Below are 21313 nucleotides of genomic sequence, written 5' to 3'. Positions count from 1 at the left end.
CCTTTACATGGACCCAGGGGCCTCTGGGCTGGACACTCCCTGAGGAGTGGCCCGGCCACGCACACTTGATGGGAACAGGGTGAGGAGGAGGCTCCTGCTGGCCTGATATTCGGATGCTCCAGGCACCAGGCGGGCGTGCACCGTGGGAACACGCAGCTCACTGTGGCCCCTGACCCCCTGCCCCACCAGCTCACAGGGGCAGCCGCAGCGCATTCAGCTCCGCACACACCACACACCGGGCCTTCCAGAGCAGGCCCTGCGTGTGTGGGCTGTCCCTCTGCCGGACACCCTCCTGGCCACTCCTGTGCGTGCGCAGGACTCGGCCTCCCTGTCAGCAGCCGCCACCCTCCCTCAGTCTGGCCCCTGGTGTGCGCCTGCCTTGGGGTTGGGCACCACCCGTCACCGCTGCTGGTTCCTGCCCTGGCTGGGGCCGGGGCACCAACAGCCCCCCTTTGCTTCACCCCAGGCCTGGCACAGCGGTGCCAGGGAGTCAGCGCACATTCCTCAGGGGACACGCTCCTCGAGGTCCAGGCAGCCACCCCACCCCCACCAGCAGTGACTGCAGGGACGGATGAGTGGTCAGGGCTGCTCCCCACAGGCAGGGAAGGGGCGGGGACATGCACAGCCCAGCATGGATGGGGCCGGGCCCCACTGGGGACACAAAGGGAGCTGGGGGTCTGGAGGCTTCAGCAGCCCTCCCCTCGCCCCAACCAGAGGAGCAGAGACTGTGCTCTGGAGCTTATGGGCCCAGGCTGGGGTGGCCTCACGTGAGCTCCAGATTCACTGACTGCTGACATGGTTGTGACCTCTCAATCTTCAGAGAAGCAAGTCTCTCTCTCTCTCTCTCTCTCTCTCGCTCTCTCTCCCTGTGGCATCCACCCCTGCAGCCCCCTCTGCCAGTCAGGCTGGGGCTACAGAAAGGACATCAGACACTGCGAGGGAGTGGCTGGAGTAGCAGCCAGAAATCAGTGCGAATCCTGACACCCTCGGCATAGCATGGCGCCGCTGTGACTCAATTTCCCATCCGTGGCTGGGGGGGGTCTCAGGGGACTAAGTAAACTACCATGCTTGGGCAGGGGCTGCTCCCCACGCATCTGCCATTGTCATGCACAGAACCTAGGATAGGATGCAGGCCTCTCTAGACTTCAGCCTCCCCGCTGCAAAGGGGGCATTGCGCTCCTGCCTCCCGAGGATTCGACAGGCATCAGACCATAAAGACCAACACCAGGGGGTGTGGAGGTGGGGGAGGAGCTGTGCCAGGTTCACACGAGCCCTGGCCAGGCTCCCAAGAAAGGGCAAAAAGGCAATGGTGGGGTCGGTGGGCCGGCCGTTACCTGCAGCCGGCCCAATGAACACACAGTCCCCGTCCTCCTGCGCTGGGAGCGAGGCACAGGTAACCGGCAGCCTGCCCCCATCCAAGTGGCTCCAGCACGCGTCCTCCAGGACCTCGCAGAACTGGCGGCAGGGTGGCAGGGCAGGTGGGGGGCCAGTGCCACAGGGCGGGGCCATCAGCAGGCAGAAGAACCAGGCGAGGAAGCGGTGGCAGCGCGACCGGAGGAGGCCCTCCCAGGCCTGAGCGGCCGCCAGCACCTCCGCTCCACTCAAGTGGTGGAGGTGGTTGGGCAGCCAGGAGCGCCTGATGCCCAGGCTGCCACACGCCGGCAAGGAGGGCGACAGGGGCAGGCAGCGGCCAGCGGCGTGGCGGACAGGCTGCACCACAGGGGTTGGCCGGCGGGACCCGAGCAGTGCAAAGTTATTAGCAGAATTAACCACGTGAGAAGCCCAAGCACCACTGTCCCCGGTTAAAGCTGAGAGTGAGATTTGAGACAGATGGGCGGGAGGGTCAGGGGAGAGAGCCGAGGGGGCAGTGTGCGTGCCCAGGGAACCCGTCACCAGGCGAAGCAGAAGTGGCGTGCGCTTGAGGATGTCAGGGCGTTGGTGCTGTTGGCTGGGCCAGGCTGCCACGGGCAAGAGTCCTTTGCCATCCAGAGCCGGGGGCCAACCTGGGGACTGCAGGCTTCCCCAGGAAAGGGCCCCGCCCAGCATGGAGGGAAGAGTTCTACCTGAGGACTTTGGTGGCACTGAGGGCTCCCTGAGCAGTGCCCAGGGCCTGTCCAGGGAGGGCGCTGGCTGGGTGGGCGCTGGCAGGCTGCCGGCCTCAGTCTTCTCGGGGTCCGGAGAGTTCAGGGCCCCACTGGCCAGCCAGATAGTGGTCCCATTCTCCAGGGGGGTGCTGGAAGGTCCAGGGAGGGCAAGGGGGCCTGTGGGGGCGGTGGGTGCTGGAGTCTCCCTCTCGGTAGCATCCTTGGTATCATCCCATAACTGGACGAAGCTCTGGATGGCCCGAGCCACATTCAGGATCTTGGCTCCGACGCCAGCAATATTCTCCTCCTTCGTGTCTGGGCCCGCAGCGGCAGCCGTGGAGGCAGGAGGGGAAGTGAAGGCAGGAGGGGCAGTGGAGATCTTGTTCTGGCCAGTGTCCAGCCTCTCCAGGGGCGACTCAGGACTGGCAGAAGCTGTCCCCTGCTCCGTGGGGCCAGCCTGAGGGGCCATGCGAGCGGTGATCTCCTCTGTGGGCTGCACAGGTGGGCGGCCTGGAGGCATGGACACCGATGATGAGGCTGCAGACTCACTCGCCGTAGCGGACAGCCAGTTCGGCAGGGCGGCAACGAGGCAGCAGGTGAGCAGCAGCGGCTGCAGCAGCAGGCCGAGGCGGCCGCTGGGGTCGGGAGCCATCAGGGCTGTGTGCACCACGGAGAGGAGGGTGGGCGGGCGTCTGCCGGCCGGGAGGTGGGGCCAGCCAGGCTCCCTCCCAGCCCGCCCACGGCTTGCAGCCAGCTACCCCATTCATGTCCCAAGCCATTCTTTCTTCTACCTTTTCACTCTCACATAAAAAAAAAGACAGAAACCCCTAAATCAAGGTGACAGGCACCCTTGAGAACGTCTCACAACTCCTTAGAGCAGCCACAGACTCCAGGAGGCCAAGGGGACATGTAAGCACACTCAGCAGAATTCCCAGCTTCCTGGGCTGTGAGCTGGAGGAGGCCTCTCTGCGCCTCGCCAGACGGCCGCCAGTCCCTGCGCTGGCGTGTGTGAGAATGGGGCTCCGGGCCAGCACCCTGATCTCCAGGGCCGCTTCTGGAAGGACCTTCTTCCTGGCCCTGTAGCCTGGGTGCCCTCCACAGAGCCCAGCTCCAAGAGAAGACGCCTGACACAGCCTCCTTGGGGTGTCTGCTCTAGACAGGGCGGGGAGCCACAGGATGCCGAGGTGGCAGCCCCCAGCCCCGCTTGCCCACCAGCCTCTGCGCTCAGAGCCACTGCAGCTGAGAACAGCTGGGCAAGCCTGGCCTGGGGCCACTGAAACTTGTTGCAAGTCCATTTCTTCTGTGGAACTGTTCCCTCTGAGACGTTCAACATCCCAGGAGGAGCTGTGATGGACTTGGGCTCCCACCTGCTTAGAGATGCTGCTCCTCAGCCTGCCCACCCTCCCACTCCTCTCGCAGAGGCCAGCCTGTCCTTGCCCCATCTCACCAGAGACCACGCACTGGTGACACATGGCCTTCTATAACACCCCAGACCCCTTCTCCATTGGTTCGAAAGGCTCTCTCAAGGGCTGATCCTGCTTGTATCACTTTCATCGGTGCTTCTCGGGGTCCTGCTGGGGTCCCTAAGTTAATTCTTGAGAATTAATTGAAAGGGACAAAACACAGTGGCTGTTGGGGACTGACACCGAGGGAAAGGGAGATTATGGAATGTATGGAGACTGATGTTGCCATTGACAGCAGGGTCCACACAGACATCCTCTCCCGCCACCTCCGACCCCAGATCTCAGTCTCTGTGTGTAGAGGAGGGGCTGCAAGGTCACCCCAAGACCATGAGATGGGGCTGGTGAGGGAGCCCTGCCTACGGCAGGGAGGCCAGCCAGTGTGGGGCCCCGTCTTGCCTTCTCTCAGCTCTGTCTTCACTGGGCACCTCTTCCGGGCCATGTCTCAGGAAGGGACAGGACCTGGGCATTGGTTGCCACGGCTCCAGAGGGCATGAGCCAGGCCAGATGCAGCTGGACCATTCCCATTGTGTCCTGACTCCTCCCCTTTTTAAAACCTCAGATTACTCTCTCTTTGTCCAAGACACTAAAGGATGCTGCCATGTAGCTGTAAGCCCCACCAGTGCCTGCTCTGGGGCTGCTTTGAACTTACTACGTGTGCTGGTGTCTGACTTTGATTACGGCTGACACCCTCCCTCCCTGTACGGCCAGGCTGACCCCAATGCCCAGCATCTACCCTCTGTGCTGCCCAGCCAGAGTTGGGGTCCTCAGCCCGGGGCAGCGGCGAGAGTACAGAAGCTGCCCTGGGGATCCGGGTGCTGGCCCGGAGCCCCATTCTCACACACGCCAGTGCAGGGATCGGTGGCCGTCTAGCAAAGGGGCAGCGAGGCCTCCTCCAGCTCCCAACCCAAGGACCTCTGGTTGGACCAAAACTGCTCCAAGCTCTGTCCCAACAGGGTTGTCTAAAGCAGAGATGCCATAGCCCACCAGGTATGGTGCCAAGTGCTCCGCCTTTATTCTGTGATCCTGTGCCCAACGTGGCTATCAGCTGGCCTATGAATAAAGAAACTGAGGCACAGAGACCAGAGGCCTGGCTCCCCTGACAGAGCCCCAAAAAGGAGAGCCAGAATGGGATTACACACACACACATTCACGCTCACATGGCTTTAACCTCCACATGCCACACTAGCTCCCACGTGTGCTCTGCACGCCCGCTGTCTGTCCCTCTGCCTGAGTCCCTCCATCACCCTGTCTTCTCCAGGTTGTGCTGGGGATCTCAGCCCACCCTCCCCTGGGCTGTGGTCAGCAGTGAGAGCAGCTCTGTTGAAACAGCCCTGAAGTCGTGTCCCCAGCTGTCCCAGGCTCAGAGCGCCGAGGATCCGATCAATGAGTGCCATCCAAAGGGCAAGGCTCGGCTGCGTGGAATCAGTCCTCACGTTTCGGGACAGCTGAACACCGTGTTCCCTCTTGAAGAGTGGGGCCACCCCATATGCAAACATCTGTGTCTCAGCAAGGCCCTGTTACCAGCATTAATCCCCACGATGCTCAGAATTCTTAGAAATGCCCAGAGAATAGTCTCCTTGAAAATTCACTGCCACTGATGTGATTTTATGCCTCAAGTATCTGGAAAATCTCAGGACAGAAATTCCAGCAGCCTTCCCCCTTCTCCTGCCCAGAGGGGAGAGAGAACTCTGGGCTCATTTGTAGCAGAGCCTGACTCCCCGTTGTGGGGGGGCTGCCCCCTTGTCAGTCAAGTGGCCCTGGGCACTCAGTTACTCCCTGGGGTCACTGGCTCTACTCCCCGTTTCCAGGAAGAGCCAGGAACGAGGAAATCGTGGCTGCAGAGGAGGGCAGCAGCGTTCCTGCCCCACCACCCTGACCCCTGCAACCCAGCAGGGCATCCCTCCACCCTAATACCCCAGACCATGTCCTTCTTGTCCACCTCTGGGGCCACCACCTCCGCCAAGCACTGGCAGAGTGTCAGCTGCCTGCAGAGCTATCTCACGACTGTCACATGCAGCTGGGGGAACACACTGGACATCTGGCTGAGGTCTCTGGGGCATTATCAAACAGTGAGGGTGATTTAAATTTTAGAGGAGCATTCTGGGCCTGGGTGGAGACAAGGCAAACGGCACTGTGAGTCACGGGGTGGCTGCCACTTTCATGGGGTTTTAAGAACATCCTTGGAATGAACCAATCAAACACTCACTGTGTCTAGTGGGGGCCCCTGACCCCCAGCAATATGCCTTTCACGTCTTTCTCTGCCTTTACTTCCCCTCACACAGAAACCACCTGTCCTGCCCAAAATGCCCTCTTCTCCACAACTTGCAGCCCCAGCCCACGGACACCATCCACCCGTTAATCCACTCCAGGGCTTTCCATGTGTATGCACGTGCGTGCGTTTATGTGCAAATGTGTGTCTATATGTGCACACGAGTGTGTCTGTGTGCACACGTGTGATGTTTGTGCGTGCACATGCATGTGCATTGTCTGTGCCTGCACACTTCCACTCGCTTCCACGCAGACGGTTTTCTTGGGATTCCCAGATGCCTGGGAGGTTCCAGGTCCAACTCGGGAAGTCCTGCCAGGCCAGGCTTGCTGGTCATCCCGGGACCTTCACAGCTGCACAGCACGTGCCCTGGGAAGGGGCGCGAGGACTTGGTACATGGAAGGTGAGCACACAGCTCCATCTGCAGGGCTCTCACTTTGAATGACCCCCAAATCTACAACCTCCTAAGTGCTTCTGAGCCCTCTCAGTTCCCCCAGGCTGGACGTGCTGACCCTGGTCTTTCACGTGCCCATCCTGGTCCTGTGTCCAGGGCACAGGGCACTATCCTCACTTGTCCCCAGAAGCAGCACTTGGGACTGCTCCCCCCTCCAGCACCGTGGCTGGGGCCGAGAGGCCGGCCGGCCCCTCCTTGAGGAGTTCCAGCTCGCAAAGACCCAGCACCTATCTTCCAGAAAGTTCTGCCTCCCTCTGTGGGAGAGGCACCCCACCTTCCGCCCTGCCAGAGCCACACTTCATTCTGTCTTGTTGGTCCATCTGGTCTGGATTCCTAAATAATGTGGTCGTTTATTTTCATTTTTAAAAAAGCAACAAACACTCACATGTGACAGAGAAAATGGGGTCTGAGTATAAGGAGACGAGCCTGTCTTAGGATTCCTGCCTTGATGGTGAGCATCCCCTTGATGGTGAGCTTCAGAGACTGGTGTTCAGTTTGCTTGACTCTCAAGAGACTCTTCTATTGTGAGCTCAGATGTCGCCCTCCGCCGAAGGCCCTGACCTATCCCCACCAAGATGGTCCTTTGTCTGTGGATGCTCCCTGAGCCAATAGTATCCTGCAGACATCCCCTCCTCAGGTGCCCTGGGGTCCTCTCTCCTGCTCTTCCCTTGGGGACCAGATACTGTTCAATAAGAGGAACCAGCCAGCCCTGGCAGGTGTCCCTGTCCCCTGCCTGATGACCAGCCCAGCCCTGGCAGAAGTTCTTGAGCCTTCATGGAGCAGATCCAAGAAACCACGTTCCCAGCACCCACTGCCCAGAGACAAGCTCCCCTGGGTGGGGAGGATGGATGGCCATCTGTCCAGGGTGCTCACTAAAAACCTGAATCCAAATGTGAGGAAGCAGCTGGACAGGACAGCCTGCGGGAATTTCACCAGACAGCTGGCTGGACTCTCCAGAAGTGTCCACATTGGGAAGGAGAAGACAGGAGGGACTGTTCTAGAAGTAAGGAGGCTGAGCGGTCACAACCAGCAGTATGCAACGTGCGGGCCGCGATGGCTCCAGGGCCACCGAGCCACCAGCCAGCTTGGAACAGGGCATTGCTGGGCGAGTGGACGGCACTTAAGTATGGCCATAGGTCAGAGGACACAACAGGTGGGTGTGAGCGTCCTCGCTTTAGGAGGGGCAGGCAGAAGTGCGACGGCCACGGGTCAGGATCCCGTACCGCACTTTACCAAGGAGACGTGTGCATCCGTGCACATGGATGCCTACACATGTGCACATGGGGGATGCACGGTGTGTGGTGTGCACACTCTCATGTATGGATATGGACGTGGACAGGTGAGAAAAAGTGCCTGGAAAAAATGTGGTGAATGTTAACTGGTGAATGGGGGGGAAGGATACACATGAATGAACACCGCGTCATCCTCTCAATTTTCAGTAGGTCTGAAGTGTTTCGATGTGCAAAGTTTGTAGGAAAAGTAGAGATTTCTTCCCCGCACCATCCTGGAACACTTTCTCCATGAGCTTTATCTCGGGAAATGCAGAGGGTGGTGAGAGCATTGTTTAGGGTTAGCACAAAGCTGAAGGACTCACACGTCCCAATTTTAAAACTTATTATAAAGCTAAGTAGCCAAGACAGTGTGGTTCTGGCACGAGGAGAGACGTACAGATCAGTGGAATAGAACTGAAAGTTTTGACATAAACTCATATGTCTGTGGTTTACAGATATTTGACACCAAGGCCAAAACCATTCATGGGGAAATAACAGTATTTCAGCAATAATGCTGCGACAGTGAGATTCCCACAGGCAGACCCTTATTTTACACCATACACAAAAATTAAATTAAATTGGATCAAAGACCCAGATGTAAGAGCTAAAACTATAAAACCTTTAGAAGAAAACAGGAATAAACCTTCATGATCTTAGATTTGGCAAAGAATTTTTACATTTGACACCAAATGCCTAAGCAACAAAGAAAAAGTAGACAAATTGGACTTTATCTCAAAATTTAAGTTTTGTGCTTCAAAGGACATCAAGAAAGTGAAAAGACACCCCACAGCTGGTAAAATACAAGGATATTTGCAAATCATATATCTGATAAAGGACTTGTATCTAGAATATATGAAGAACTCCTACAACTGAACAATAAAAAGACAGACAATGCAATTAAACAGCCGGCAAAGAATCTGAGTAGATGTTTTTCTTAAGAAATGGCCAAAGCCCTGGCTGCTGTGGCTCAGTGGACTGAGCGTCGGCCTGCGAGCCAAGTGTCGGTGGTTCGATTCCCAGTCAGGGCACATGACTAGGTTGCACGTCAGGTCCCCAGTTAGGGGCGCAAGTGAGAGGCAACCACACTGTGATCTTTCTCTCCCTCTCTTTCTCCTTTCCCCTCTCTCTAAAAAAATAAAATTAAACAACTAAATAAATTAAAAAAGAAAAAAGAAAAAAGAAAAAAGAAATGGCCAACAAGCACAAGAAAAAAATGCTTAGCATCACTAGTCGTTAGGGAAACACACATGAAAACCACAATGAAATACACCTCACACCCACTCGGACAGGCTAGAATCAAAAAGCCAGGTAACAAGCGTTGGTGAGGATGCGAAGAAGTCAGAACCCTCACATGGGCAGCCACCTAGGAAAATAGTCTGGCTGTTTGTTCCTCTTAACTGTTTTCTGTCCCAGAAATTCCACTCTAGGTATATACCTAAGAGAAATGAAAACATGCCCCCTACACACACACACACGAAACTGTACACCGATGTTCATAGCACCATTATCCACATTAGCCAAAAGGTGGAAACAACGTAAAAGACCTTCAACTGCTGACTGGGTAAGTAAAATGTGGCCTAACCCATACAATGGAGCTATTGTTATTTATTATTCATATGTATTTATTCGTTCGGCAGCCGTCCGTCTCGAGAGACGATGGTGTAGCTTCTTAAAAGTCTATCTGCACCGCCGAGAATGGCTGTGCAGTCCGACTCGGGAGTGACATGGTATCTGTCTCCTCCCGTGTTGAATCGACATCTTGCGATGACGCTGGAGTGTCCTCTCCAGTGGAGCTGAAGCTACAGAGCCTGGGCAGGGTGATATGGAGGGTCTGCTGTTGCCCATGCAGCAGACCCCCCCTCTCTTCGCAGCTGAAGGGTCCAAGGGAAAGACGGAGTCAATACAGCTTGGCTTCAGGTGCGCCGCAGGAGTTGCCGGTGTTGACTACAATGTCAAACCGCCTTAGGGACTCCGGCTCCGGATTTTCTGTCGGGGTTTACTCCCTTAGCCTTTCCCCTGAAGAGGTATGCCGCAAGGCAGCGGAGGTTTTTTGGAGTCAGAGTTTTCCTTCTCTGATGTGCCCTGACTGGAAGATCGAACCAGCGACACTTAGCTCGCAGGCCGACGCTCAATCCACTGAGCCAAACCAGCCACAAAAAGGGGTGAAGCACTGACATGTAGCAGCATCAATGAACCCTGAAAATGTCCTGTTCAGGGAAGTACACCAGACACAGAAGGCCACCTATTGTATGGTTCCATTTACACACCATGTGCAGAATAGAGAAATCCACAGCAAGTAGGTTAGGGGTTGTCCAGGGCTGTGGGTGTCAACTAACGGGTGTCCTTTGGTATGTGAATTGTATCTCAACAGAGCTCTTTAAAAAAAGAACCAAGGGAGACCACGTCAGATCTCAAACCACGCGATACTACACATTGCTTTATTTGCCTTTATTTGATTGTTAGTGCAACTGATTTTTAAAATGTATTTGATGCATTTCTTTCCTTTATAAATTCCTGTTCACCTTTATTCATTCATTTTCTAAGGGAGTACTGCCATTCTTTAAAGAATAGGGATTTGGACCCAGTGGTCAGCTTTGCTGTTAACGAAGATTTTCAAGGTTATCACTGGCCTCATTCAAGAAACACAGGGCCTCCTTCCTGGCTCACAGTCTGCACACCAGTGCCGCTGGGTTCGCTCCTCTGTGCTCGGGGCACTTACTGTGTGCACGGCACATCTGAACCACACTCCTCGGCCTAAAGAATATAAACTTCACAGCCTGCCACTGTCACATACACTACAGCCAGGAGGAAGGGAGCTCAGGGCCAGAGGTAGCTGGCGCCTCAGCAGGTATGGGGCAGTGAGGACCCCCTGGGGGCAGGAGGTAACTGGCGCCCCAGCAGTTATGGGACAGTGAAGACCCCTGACTCAGGGCTCCACACTAAATCCTGTCCCTGTGCGTTAATTCTTTTCCTTGCAGAGACATAGTACTTTCCTTCCTTCATTCCACAAATCTGTATGGAGCTCATAATGTGTGCCCAGCCCTGCTCTGGGCACTGAACTGCATCGGCTACAGGCAGGAAAAGCCCCCACAAAGTGGACCTGAAGGACATACAGCAGGCAGGAGAGAGCAGAGGACACACGGGGTACCGCCCCAGACCAGGATGTGGGACCGAGGGGATAAGCCTCTCTGAAGATGATGGGAAGTAGCAGCAAACATGTCCTCCCATCCTCCCAGGAAGCAGGTTCCCCACCAAGGCACACCAAATTCCTACGTGGTGACGTCACCTTTCCCTTGGAAGGGGGCCAGACACCCGCTTGGCCACCCAGGATGGGCACAGACAGCCCTGCGAGCTGACAGAAAAGACAGTCCCTTTTCTAGGACTGGTGTCTTTCCAGTTATCCCCATGAGACTCTTTACTGGGTGCAGAGTCCAGGTGTCCTGTCTGTGAACAAGGTCACACAACGGGGCACAAAGGGGATGGCATTTCTTTCAAATAAAGGTTCTTGACCCAGGAAGTTAATATTTGACCAGTGTTTTCACCGGAGCCTCCCGGACACCTGGCACCACAGTGTCACATCGTTGCTTCATCCTCCAAAGAAAAGGTGAACTCTAATGCGGATTCATCCCCACGACCCCCAAATATAGGCACAGCCCAGCCCCACCCCTGTGACCTTCTAGAACCCACAAGAGCACACTGGGAGGATGACAGGCCTTGTCCAGGGTGGGTCCTGGTACCACACAGGAGGCCCCCCCCACACCCTAATCACCCAAAACCCAGCTCCACTGCCAAGCGAGGCTCCTGAGGGTGGGGACTGCAGGGCGACAAGCAGGGAAGACAAGGACCAACCAAGGCACTGAACAGTGAACAGTCCAGTTAGGTTTTAAGAGTTTGGCAGGTTGCTCATTAACTGGATTTTACTGAAGGCTGGAGGGCCAGCTCACGTGCCAGGTTCCCACGGGGGGGGTGGGGAGCAGCTGACCTTCTCAACTGCCACCTGTGACAACTTCATTCATCTGGTTGGGATCTTAAGTCAAGCACCTCCCATGTGCCGACACCCCAAATCCACCAACACCCCTGGGTCCCATAACAACACCTGGGCCTGGCCAGGGCTACACAGCTGACAAGGGCAGGCTGGACCAGGATGCGGGTGGGTGGTCCCAGACCCCACTCTGATCGTGACCGCCACTCAGGCAGCGCCCAGGCCTGCTCCTCACCTCATTTCTAGCCACTCAGCAGGCATCTAGCTGTCCAGAGTGCGAACACACGGGTGTGGATGTGACCTAGCACACAATGGGTGCCTCCCTCATGGACACAGAGGGAGGGAGGGGACCTACCGAGCTTTGTCCGCAAAGTCCCCTGACAGCAACTGGCACCTGGCCTGGGCAGACAGAGGCCCCTGCTGCCTCCATGGATTCCAGGGTGGTGCCACTCACAGGGGCCACACTCTGGGGCTGACACTGCCCGCCACTCGAGAAAAATAAAACTGTATTTGTTCCACAGAATAAAGCAGGAGGGTGATAAGGAGGAAAAATGTGTCCAAGAGACACAGAGGGGGAGAGGCATTCAATAGTCCCCCCACCCCCACCCCCAGAAAACAACGAAGCTCAATTCTGATGAAGATGGGGATGAGAGTGCTGGCCAGGGTCTGGGCTGATGCTGCCAAGAGCAGCACTGGGAAATGGGCTCCCTTGAGGACGGTCTGTGTGACCCGCAGGGCCTGGCCTGCAGGAGGAAGGCAGGAGGAGACAGTGTCCATTCTGGGGCACAGGAGGCTGCCCACTGCAGTCCAGGAGATTGGCCGTATCTCACCCAAATGCATGTGTCCTCATTTGACCCACACACACTAATTCGGGGGAAACTGTGTCCTCACCTGGCTCCAACCCTGCTCCCACCTTCCAGTTATCTGAGGGTTCAGACGCCACTCCAGCCTGAGCCTGGGCAGAGAGGCCCCGATCTGTTAGGCATGCCCAATGTGGGAGGTGGGACAGTGATTGGTCCAACCTCAGCATATTGAAAAGCTCCTGGGTGACTCCTACAGGCAGATGGGTGTAAAATAAATCACACAGACCCAGACACATGGAACAGACACTCAGGGCCCTGGAGCAAGAGCCCGGCCCTGGCCCCAACCTTTGGAGCCACCCACCCCTGAGTGGCCACACACAAGCCTGAAGCTCCCACTCTCCTAAGAGCAAGGGGCCCTGTCCAAGGCCACCCACTTGGGGGCCATCTCCATGAGCCAAAAAGTCGGGGGGGACATTATAGCCTCCGGACCTTTCCATAACCTCCCCCCACCCCAAGGAACAGCACACGTGTGGAAAAGGCAGTCAACTCCTCCCAGGTTCCAAGGAAGGCAATCAGGACAGTAAGTTTGTGCCAGAACAGTCATGGAACAGACAGCTGTGGTTCAAGCTCTGCCTCTCCTTCTCTGCCTCCCACACACCCAGGAAGCCTGGGACAGCCACCCGCCATCACCACGCCATGCACATACATCCCTGCTCTTTCACGGCTGCTGGCGACATGGAAGGGGTGGAAGGAACAAGGAAGCAAGGCTACTGGCTGGTGCGGGATTTCTCAGTTCGCTTTCACAGGAAGTCACCCAGACACACTTCAGTCCACCCTCCTCCAATCTGAACTTCTGGCCAAACACACAACTGGAGGCCGTGATTCACTTCGCAGGCTCGTACCCAGCGACTTGGGTATTCGTTTTACATGTAGGGAGGGTCCTTCAAATGCCAGACTCTGTGCTGTCCCTTCAAATCCCGAGCCACACTCACTTCATGCATGCAAATTGTCCAAAATGGCAGTAGCTTGAGGAAGACCATGCTTAGTGTGACCAGGTTTGCAAACGCTGATGCCATCTATACTGTGCGTGGAAGACACCTGGGTGTGACCAGCTGTCATGCTAACATCTGACCACCAGAGGGAGCCACACACCTGAGATTCCCCATCCAGGCTCTACTCTGGTAGGAGATCTGAAGATAAAGTTCATTTTTGTTCTTTACTGGGTCAGATTTTTCTTAAATTATAAAAGCAATGTACATGTTGTAATACATAAAGGCATATAAAGTAAGGTTAATGACCCCTGGGTTCCATGGCCCCGTGACCTTTTTGTACTCTGAGCCTGTCACTCAGACTCCCCTTGCCAGGCAAGGTGAGTGGATCCTGCTCTGCCCTGTGCCGGTGGTCCTGGCAGAGCAGGTGCGTTTCCCCCCTGGGTTTTGATTAGCTGGGTCACTCTAAGTGATGCTGAGCTGATGTCCTGACAGGTGGATGCTTTAATTTCTGAAGCAGACTCCCAAAATGGGGTCACCTGATCAATGGGATGAAAATTCCAGACTGTAAGTAACAAAGAGAGAATGGAGTCCCCTTCAACTAAGACCCCTGATCACATGCCCCAGTGAACAAAAGCTGTCCCTCTGCACAGGTGACTGGTGGCAGGAAGCGGTATTTTACCTTTCCTCTCTGTGGGTGTTGGCATGGGATAGGTGCGCTGCATGTGGGAAAGACGTGAATCTTAAGAGTCAGAGGGCAGAGTAACGGCCCCGCCCCCCAGGTCCACATTCTACCCCCTGGGGCCCGTGAGTAGGTTCTGTTACCTGACAAGGGAAAATGAAGGTGCAAGTGGATGAAGCTTGCTGCTAATCAGCTGACCTTAAATAAAGAGATTATTCTGGGTTACCCGGATGGGCCCACTGTACTCACAAGGGTCCCCGAAAGGGGAAGAGGAAGACAGAAGAGCCAGAACCAAGACTGAACTGGTCACTGCTGGCTGTGAAGACGGAGGAGGGGCCGCAAGCCAAGGAAAGTGGGGGCCTCTAGAAGCTGGCAAAGGCCAGGAAACAGACTCCCCGAGAGAACCCAGGGGAAACCAGCCCAGTGGGCAGCTAGATTTCAGCCCAAGGAGATCCCCTTCAGTCTTCTGACCTCCAGACATAAATCTGTGCTGTTTTAAGGCACTAACTTCATGGTCATCTGTTACAGTGGCCCCAGGACACGAACAAGTCCACCCTCCTGCCTTTTCTCAGGTGGGGCCTTCACGTATGGTTGCCAGAACCTGCACCTCCTCATTCAAGGGGCCCCTCCTCCATCCTCGCACCCAGATTCCAGGGTCAAGGCGCCGTTTTCAAAGCACACGCTTCCTTCTGGTCTGTCCTCGTTTTTTTTCTGCCCCAATTACATTTTCATTCTGCCATCAATCCCTCTGTCCCTCCTTGTGTTCTGAGGATCCTGTCTTGTCCCCTCAAATTCACTGGATGATCCCCTAAACAGCAGCCTGATGTGCTCAGTTTCCTTTGAACGTCTGGACCTTCAGGCCATTGCCTCTCAAACTGTGAGCGAGGACCAGTTTATTCCTGCATCTGTGGTGGCAAATACTTTTGTGAAACAATAAAAATGTCACAGGGATATTGAATGGCTATAAACATCTCTACACAGGTACTGCCATGCTCTGTGCCCACCTCAGCACAGGCAGGAGCAATGCTGCGTGTCCGCCCTGGCCCCCAACTGCTCAGGAGCACTGGGTCAGTGTCCGGGATTCACTTCCATTGCTCTGTTACAGCAGGGCATCTAATCTGTCCTTCCAGCTGCACAGACAACCCAGTGAGCTCCAGGGAACAAGGAAACTGCCTTCCACGAGAATGATAACGCTCTGGCACCCAGGTAACGGCACTACCCCACGGCTGGGAGGGACCAGACGCACACCGTCCTGAACAGTCAGTCATCAGAGGGCCTCGGGCGGGCTCGAACCCTGAGGGCCCCCACCCTTTCCTGGGGCAAAGCTGCCTTGCACACCAGCCCCACCTGCCCCACAGACGGGCCCTAGCCCCAGACAAGACAGAGGGCTGCTTGGCAAGGCTGGCAGCAGACGAAGGAGACGTTGGCAAGAGAGCTGGGAAAGGAGGAGGCCAGAAAAGGTGCGCCCACGCCTGCTCACATGGAGTCAGCGATAGTTCTGGGAGCCCCACCTGGGTGAGCGTGAGTGTGAATTACATGTGAGTATGTGAGACAGTGATTATGTGTGTGTGTGTGTGTGTGTGTGTGTGTGAGCTACATGTCAGTGTGAGAGGGAGTGACCCACCTCATCTCCGGAACTCAGGCACTTGAACCAGCCCAAACCTCAGCGGGGATAGTATCACCCACTGACGAGAGTCATAAAGGCTGGACACTCCAGGGACAGTCCATCAACCCGCACAGCCCCTGGCTGTCTGCAACCTGGGCAGCTGTCCCCAGCCTCAGCCCAGCTAGCATCCAACAAAGTCAACCTTTCCAACCTAATTAAAAGCCCATCTTGTTCCAGATAAAAGCTAGAAATGGATATTCCATTAAGCTTTAGAATCACAAGAAATGTGGTCTGCAGGAAGTTACAAATATGAGCATTGATTCATCTGAAGATGGGCTGGTTTTACGGGGGCGCCAGGCACAGCCCCTCTTCCCACCCACCCAGTTCACGGGGGCTGTTTCCCACTCAGCACAGCTGGACGGGTCCATGACAGAAGCAGCCACTTCCCAGCCATGGCCCACAGGAAGAGGAAGGCGCAGTGGGCACAGTCCCCCAACTTCCAGAGGGCCGGAGTGCTTCTCAAATGAGGTCCCCACCTCATGGTCCAAGGAAATGACTGTTAAAGTCAGTGTCACCCACGCAGCTGTTCCCTGAAGAGACGGAGAGGGAGAGGGCACCGAAGGCAGAATTTCAGATGGATTCCCTTTGAAACTACTGTTCTCTCTCAGGGAGGGCGTTTTCTGCAAGAGCCCCAAATGACCCCAGCCCCAGGCCATACCTGACCCCTTCCCCCCATAGGACCCTCCTCGGTGGCCTCAGCCCCTCTCCATCGGCTCCAGTGTGCAGGCTCACACCTGCCAGGAGCCCTGGCCAGAATAAGGCGGAGCCCCCAACGCCCCCCCACCCCAAGCTGCCAGCCTGCGCCTTCACAGTCACCCAAAACCACCTGGCAGAGACCCAAGCTGCAAATCCAGTCTCTTAGTCACTCTGGGTTTCTCCTCCGGGTTGATTATAATAGTAGTCGGAACCGCCCTGCTTACAGATGCCACAGGATCTAGAATGGCTGAGAATCACCGGCAGACCCAAGAAGGTCCCCTGTCTGCAGGGCAGGCAGAGCAAAAGGAACAAAGTCTTTACTGGGCCACGTCCACCTCGGCCAGGTCTCTGAGTGGAGAGCAGAGGTTTCAGGGCCCCCACACGTGTCCTCTCAGGAGTCACTCTGCCACCCTGCTCTTGGGCCGATGCCAAAGGGCAGAGACACTGCTGTAGCCCCTAGTCCTCCTGCAAAGGTGCCACTGTCACCCCCGCCCTGCTGTTCCATGAAGCCACTCCCTCTAGGTTTCCAGAGAGCTTGTCTGTGGGCCTGGGGCACCCGCATCACGTGGCCCCTGTCCCCCGGCTCAACGCTTCTCAGCGCCATTGCGACGTCCTCCCAGTGCTGGATCTCTTGTGAGCCCAACTGCAGGGGACAAACTGAGGTGCAGTGAAGACACAAGGCTGGCATTGCTGGCCAGAGGCACTGGGGTCAGGGTACAGGAAGCAGCCATTGAGGTGCACAGGGAGCAGGAATCAGGAATACATCCTGCTCCGGCTCCACACAGGGTCCCTAACCAGCTCTTGCAGACAGCGCTTTGGTAGGACAAGCCTGACAAGGGCCCAGGAAGGCTTTGGTGGAAGGGGCCTGCCAGGGACCCGCCTGCACACTTGCGAGGCCTTCTCGGCCTCCAGCACCCCGCAAGGCAGCGCCCGGCCCAGCTCAGATACCTGCATCTCCCAAATGGGACCAGGATGGTTCCATCCATACATGGGGCAGGTAGCAAGGACCTAGCATTTGAAAGCCTTTTAAGCCCTGGCTGGTGTGGCTCACTGGATTGAGTGCCGGCCTGCAAATCAAACGGTCTCTGGTTCGATTCCCAATCAGGGCACAGGCCTGGGTTGCAGGCTAGGTCCCCAGTCGGGAACATTCGAGAGGCAACCAATGGATGTAGCTCTAGCACACTGCTTGCTGTTCTCCCCCTCTCTCTAAAAAATAAATAAAATCTGTTTTTAAAAAAGTCTTTTAAGAATGTACCTATTAAAAATAGACTCTTGTCTTTAATTTTAAAAGATTAAACGAAATGTTTCATGCTATCATCCAAACTTCCTCCTGACATCTGAACAAACGACAACTTCTTTCTCCTTATTCTTCTATGATACATATGGGTCAAAAGAAATGAAACATTAAAGAGCGTCTGTGACCCCTTTCAGAATGAAACCACTGTGATTATTTTCTTTGGCTAAACTATTAAGTCGTCTCAAAGAGGATTAACATCTGTGTGATCACTCTTTTGCTCTGGAACCTATTTGGAGATTTCTCAGTCATTACAGAAAAGGAGGACGACGAGAATGCTCTGGAGGTGGCTTTTCTTGGGGTCATTGTAACTGCACACTTGGCCTAACTCCAGAAGTCTGGTGGGCAGACAAGGAGGTCCTTCTGACATGTGAAGCAGTGAGCAAGCTTTGGGCAGGAGGGGACTAGGCTGCTCCCTTCCAAGCAGGCACCTTGAATAGGCCCCAAGTCACAAGCCCCGTCTTCACAGCAAGCAGCCCCAGAGGCATGAGAGAGATATCACCCGGGTGACCTGCTCCAGAGCCTCGAGGATGACATGAGAGGGCAGAGATATTCCAAGGAAAGAAGGACCTCAGTGGGTTGCTGGGGGAGCCCAGCAAAGGCTGCTCCTCCCCAGGGTCCCAGCCTGCCCTTGGATGCCCTCCCAGCCCCAGGCTGTGGCCCTCAGCACACAGCAGGTCCAAGGAGGCACCTGGCCCATGAAAAGTCTTCACTCCCCTTATGCCTGACTGCAACTGACTGGACCAAGTTGCCAGAGATCCCCGGGACTGTAAATGCTTCCCACCGCAGACCGACCGCTGGGCATGGCTCAGCATGCTCCCACGACTCCCCTCCTCCCCCAGCGGGCCCGGTCCCCACTTGTCCCCTGCACTAGTCCTGTGCCTGTGTCCAAAATTGCCTCAAGTACAGCTAGTGAAAGCCACAGAGAGCAACAGAGGGTCTTCCTGGGGCCTGGGGAGCATTCTATAGGGTTTGGAAATGTACCCAGCACAAGAACTGGAGCCTTGCCAATGTCACCATCTTCCGGGGACATCAAGAACCTCCATTGGAATGAGTCCTCCTCCCCCATGCCATCAGGGTCTGGCCTCCCCCACACCCTATGGCTGTTATGTGGGGTGGGTCCTGCCCACCTAACCCCTGGTTGTGAACAATGGGAGATGGGTGGACCCAGGGCTCCAGCACTGTCCCTGCACACAGTAGGGGCTTAAGGGAGGTCTCTGCAGACGCCCGCCCGCTACCCCTAGACCCCATTGAAAAGAATGGGGAGAGACCAGCTAGAGCTCTGTTCTGTCTCAGGCCCCCTCCCAGGCCAGCCTGACAGCCCAGATAAGCTGTTATGATCGGAATGTGACCTCTCAGCATGTCAGCCCCCAGCCCTGCAAATAAATCACCTGCAAGACAAATGACCAGGCGCCTGCTGGACAGCAGACTGTGCAGGCAAGTCTGCTCCTCACGCGTTCCTGTCGGCTGCTGCAGATCTCCCTCCACACAGTGCCTCAGTCCCCATGCCACCCGCAGAGCTGCCATGTGTGCGAGGTGATCACGGAGTGACCATGCCAGTGGGGCCTCGTGACCCCAGCTTCCTGGGTTGGCGTGTCCCTGCTAAGCGCCTGCTGATGAAAGGGCTGGGGCTGGGGGCTTCTGCCAGAAGTCTGCACAGCCATAAAGAGCCTCTCAGTGTGGTCTTTGCCTAAAAATGAAAGCAAACTCCCCTGAGGAACCACGGGACCTGCGGCCACGACCAGCCCTCTCCACATTCTTGGGTTTTCAGCGGCTTAGGCAGCCACCCACATTCTCTACCCGCCTTTGTAACCAGACCCGGGGTCACCAAGAGTGACCCTGAGCCTGCCGGGGTGGGCCCAGCCCCTCCTCTGGGCAGAGGCCAAGGCGCCCCACCTGGAACCCCCTCTCCAGCAACCAGACAGGTGGCTGAGGGCCTCTGGGTGGTGGGGAGGCCCCCTTCCTTCCATGTTAATTCTTTCCAGCAGCCTGGTCTGCCGGAGGGCAAAGAGACCCACCACAGAGAGTCACAGCACATGCAAGGACCCTTCCAAGACCCCCCAGGCCCCAACCCCCACCTCATGGACACGCACTCCCAGCCCCCGCACCAGTATAGAAAGACGAGCAAGGCAGCCAGGCATAGACGGCCTGGAGACCTGCCGCAGAGGGTCACATAGCAGTCGTGACCAGCTCACAAAGGACGCTGAAGCAGCAGCTGAGACGGGTAACCGGACACAGCGGGAATGTGTCTGTACACAACCACCGACTAGACAGCCGTTGACAGTAACTGCACAGAATACCAGCCGCCCGAGGAGTGCCTGCTTCCCGCTCCACAGGCCTGGTGTCCTGCGTCACCTGCTCAAAAGCCACAGCCCCAGACCAGAGGTGTTTCTGTTACATAAAAATTGTCTTGAAAGTTAAAGAATTTACGATGGAGCATTACTCAGCCAGGAAAAGGAATGAAGCACTGACACAGGCTACAGCATGGATGGACCCAGGACACATGATGCTCAGTGACAGAAGCCAGACCCTGAGGACACAGAGTGTAAGATCCCATTATGTGAAATGTCCAGAGCGGCAAATCCACAGGGAGAGAAGCAGGTCAGTGGCTGCCAGGCACTGGGGGATGGGAGGGAGGGGCTGCCTGATAATAGGTAGTGTTTCAGAGCTGAGAAAGTTCTGGAACTAGAGGTGGGGGTGGTTGGATAACGTTGGGAATGTTCTAAAGGTCACTGAAATGTTTCGCTTTAAAATGGTTAATGTTTTGCTGTGTGAATCTTACCACAATGAAAAGGAATCCCCACCCAAGGAGAGGGAGCATAGAGTGCACATGCCAACTGCCCTCTCGGGTCCAGGGGTCTCCTGACTCCAGTCCCCCACCTCTGACCACACCCAGCCAGTCACCACCTGCACCCAGTGGGCTGAGGGTGGCCGCCCACCATGCAGCACATTCCAGGAATAGCCTCCCTCATCCACTCACTTCTCAAGCCCTGAGGGCACCTGGGCCCTGACTCCACATAGCATGACAAGGGGTGCTTATGGAGGGACAGGAAGGGGCAGTCAGGAGGGCTTCAAGATGGAGGTGACATGAGCACATCCACCCACCTCAGCATCCCAGCTCCTTGGAGGATTCAGGGAAGCAGCCAGGAAGCAGCTGGGAAGCAGCCTTCACCACGGAGGAGCTCGAGCCACTGGAGGCCCCCAGGGCTGTGAGTCACAGCTCCTTCATTCCTCCTCCACTCCTCCTTAGTCAGAGCGGTTAGTCAGACCTGAGCTCATGGCCCAGGTGCCAACCTGAATTCCTGAGTCCAATCCTCGAGGCCTCGCCTCCCTGCCCTGTCAGTCCCAAAGCAGCAGCAGGCCCAGCACTCCCCAAGCTGACTGCCAAGATGTCAGAGCCAACTGTCTCTTGAGCAGGAAAATCAGAACCCAGAGCCTGGCGGGAACCAGGATGGTTACCAGCGCTGGATGCTCAGGGTTGGCGGGACCCCATCATCCAGTGGCAGGGCTGATGCACCAAACCACAGGTCCAGAGGACAAAAGCCAAAGTCGTCCACATGTCGGTCACTGAGCCCAGTCTCAGCACAGAGACCCTGCAGCCCAGGTGGCCTCCCAGAGCCTCCCTCGCAGCTGAGGAGGGCGGTGTCCTGACACGCATGCAGT

At 56.1% G+C, this 21313-nt stretch overlaps 1 protein-coding gene across 1 annotated transcript in view; it reads right to left on the bottom strand.

The window, feature by feature from the left end:
* COL18A1 (collagen type XVIII alpha 1 chain) overlaps positions 1-2761 on the bottom strand; it is a 48466-nt gene extending 45705 nt beyond the window's left edge. Inside the window, exon 1 of the mRNA XM_090272177.1 lies at positions 2064-2761. Within this exon, the coding sequence (XP_090128303.1) occupies positions 2064-2736 (673 nt within the window). The 5' untranslated portion in view covers positions 2737-2761. The remainder of the gene's footprint in view (positions 1-2063) is intronic.
* Between the last annotated feature and the right edge of the window lie 18552 nt (positions 2762-21313).

Source organism: Furipterus horrens, unplaced genomic scaffold (genome assembly GCF_987537825.1).
Source record: "Furipterus horrens unplaced genomic scaffold, mFurHor1.1.pri manual_scaffold_1, whole genome shotgun sequence".
NCBI lineage: Eukaryota > Metazoa > Chordata > Mammalia > Chiroptera > Furipteridae > Furipterus > Furipterus horrens.
The sequence above is the reverse complement of the archived record's forward strand: the minus strand, read 5'-3'. Positions and strand labels throughout refer to the sequence as shown.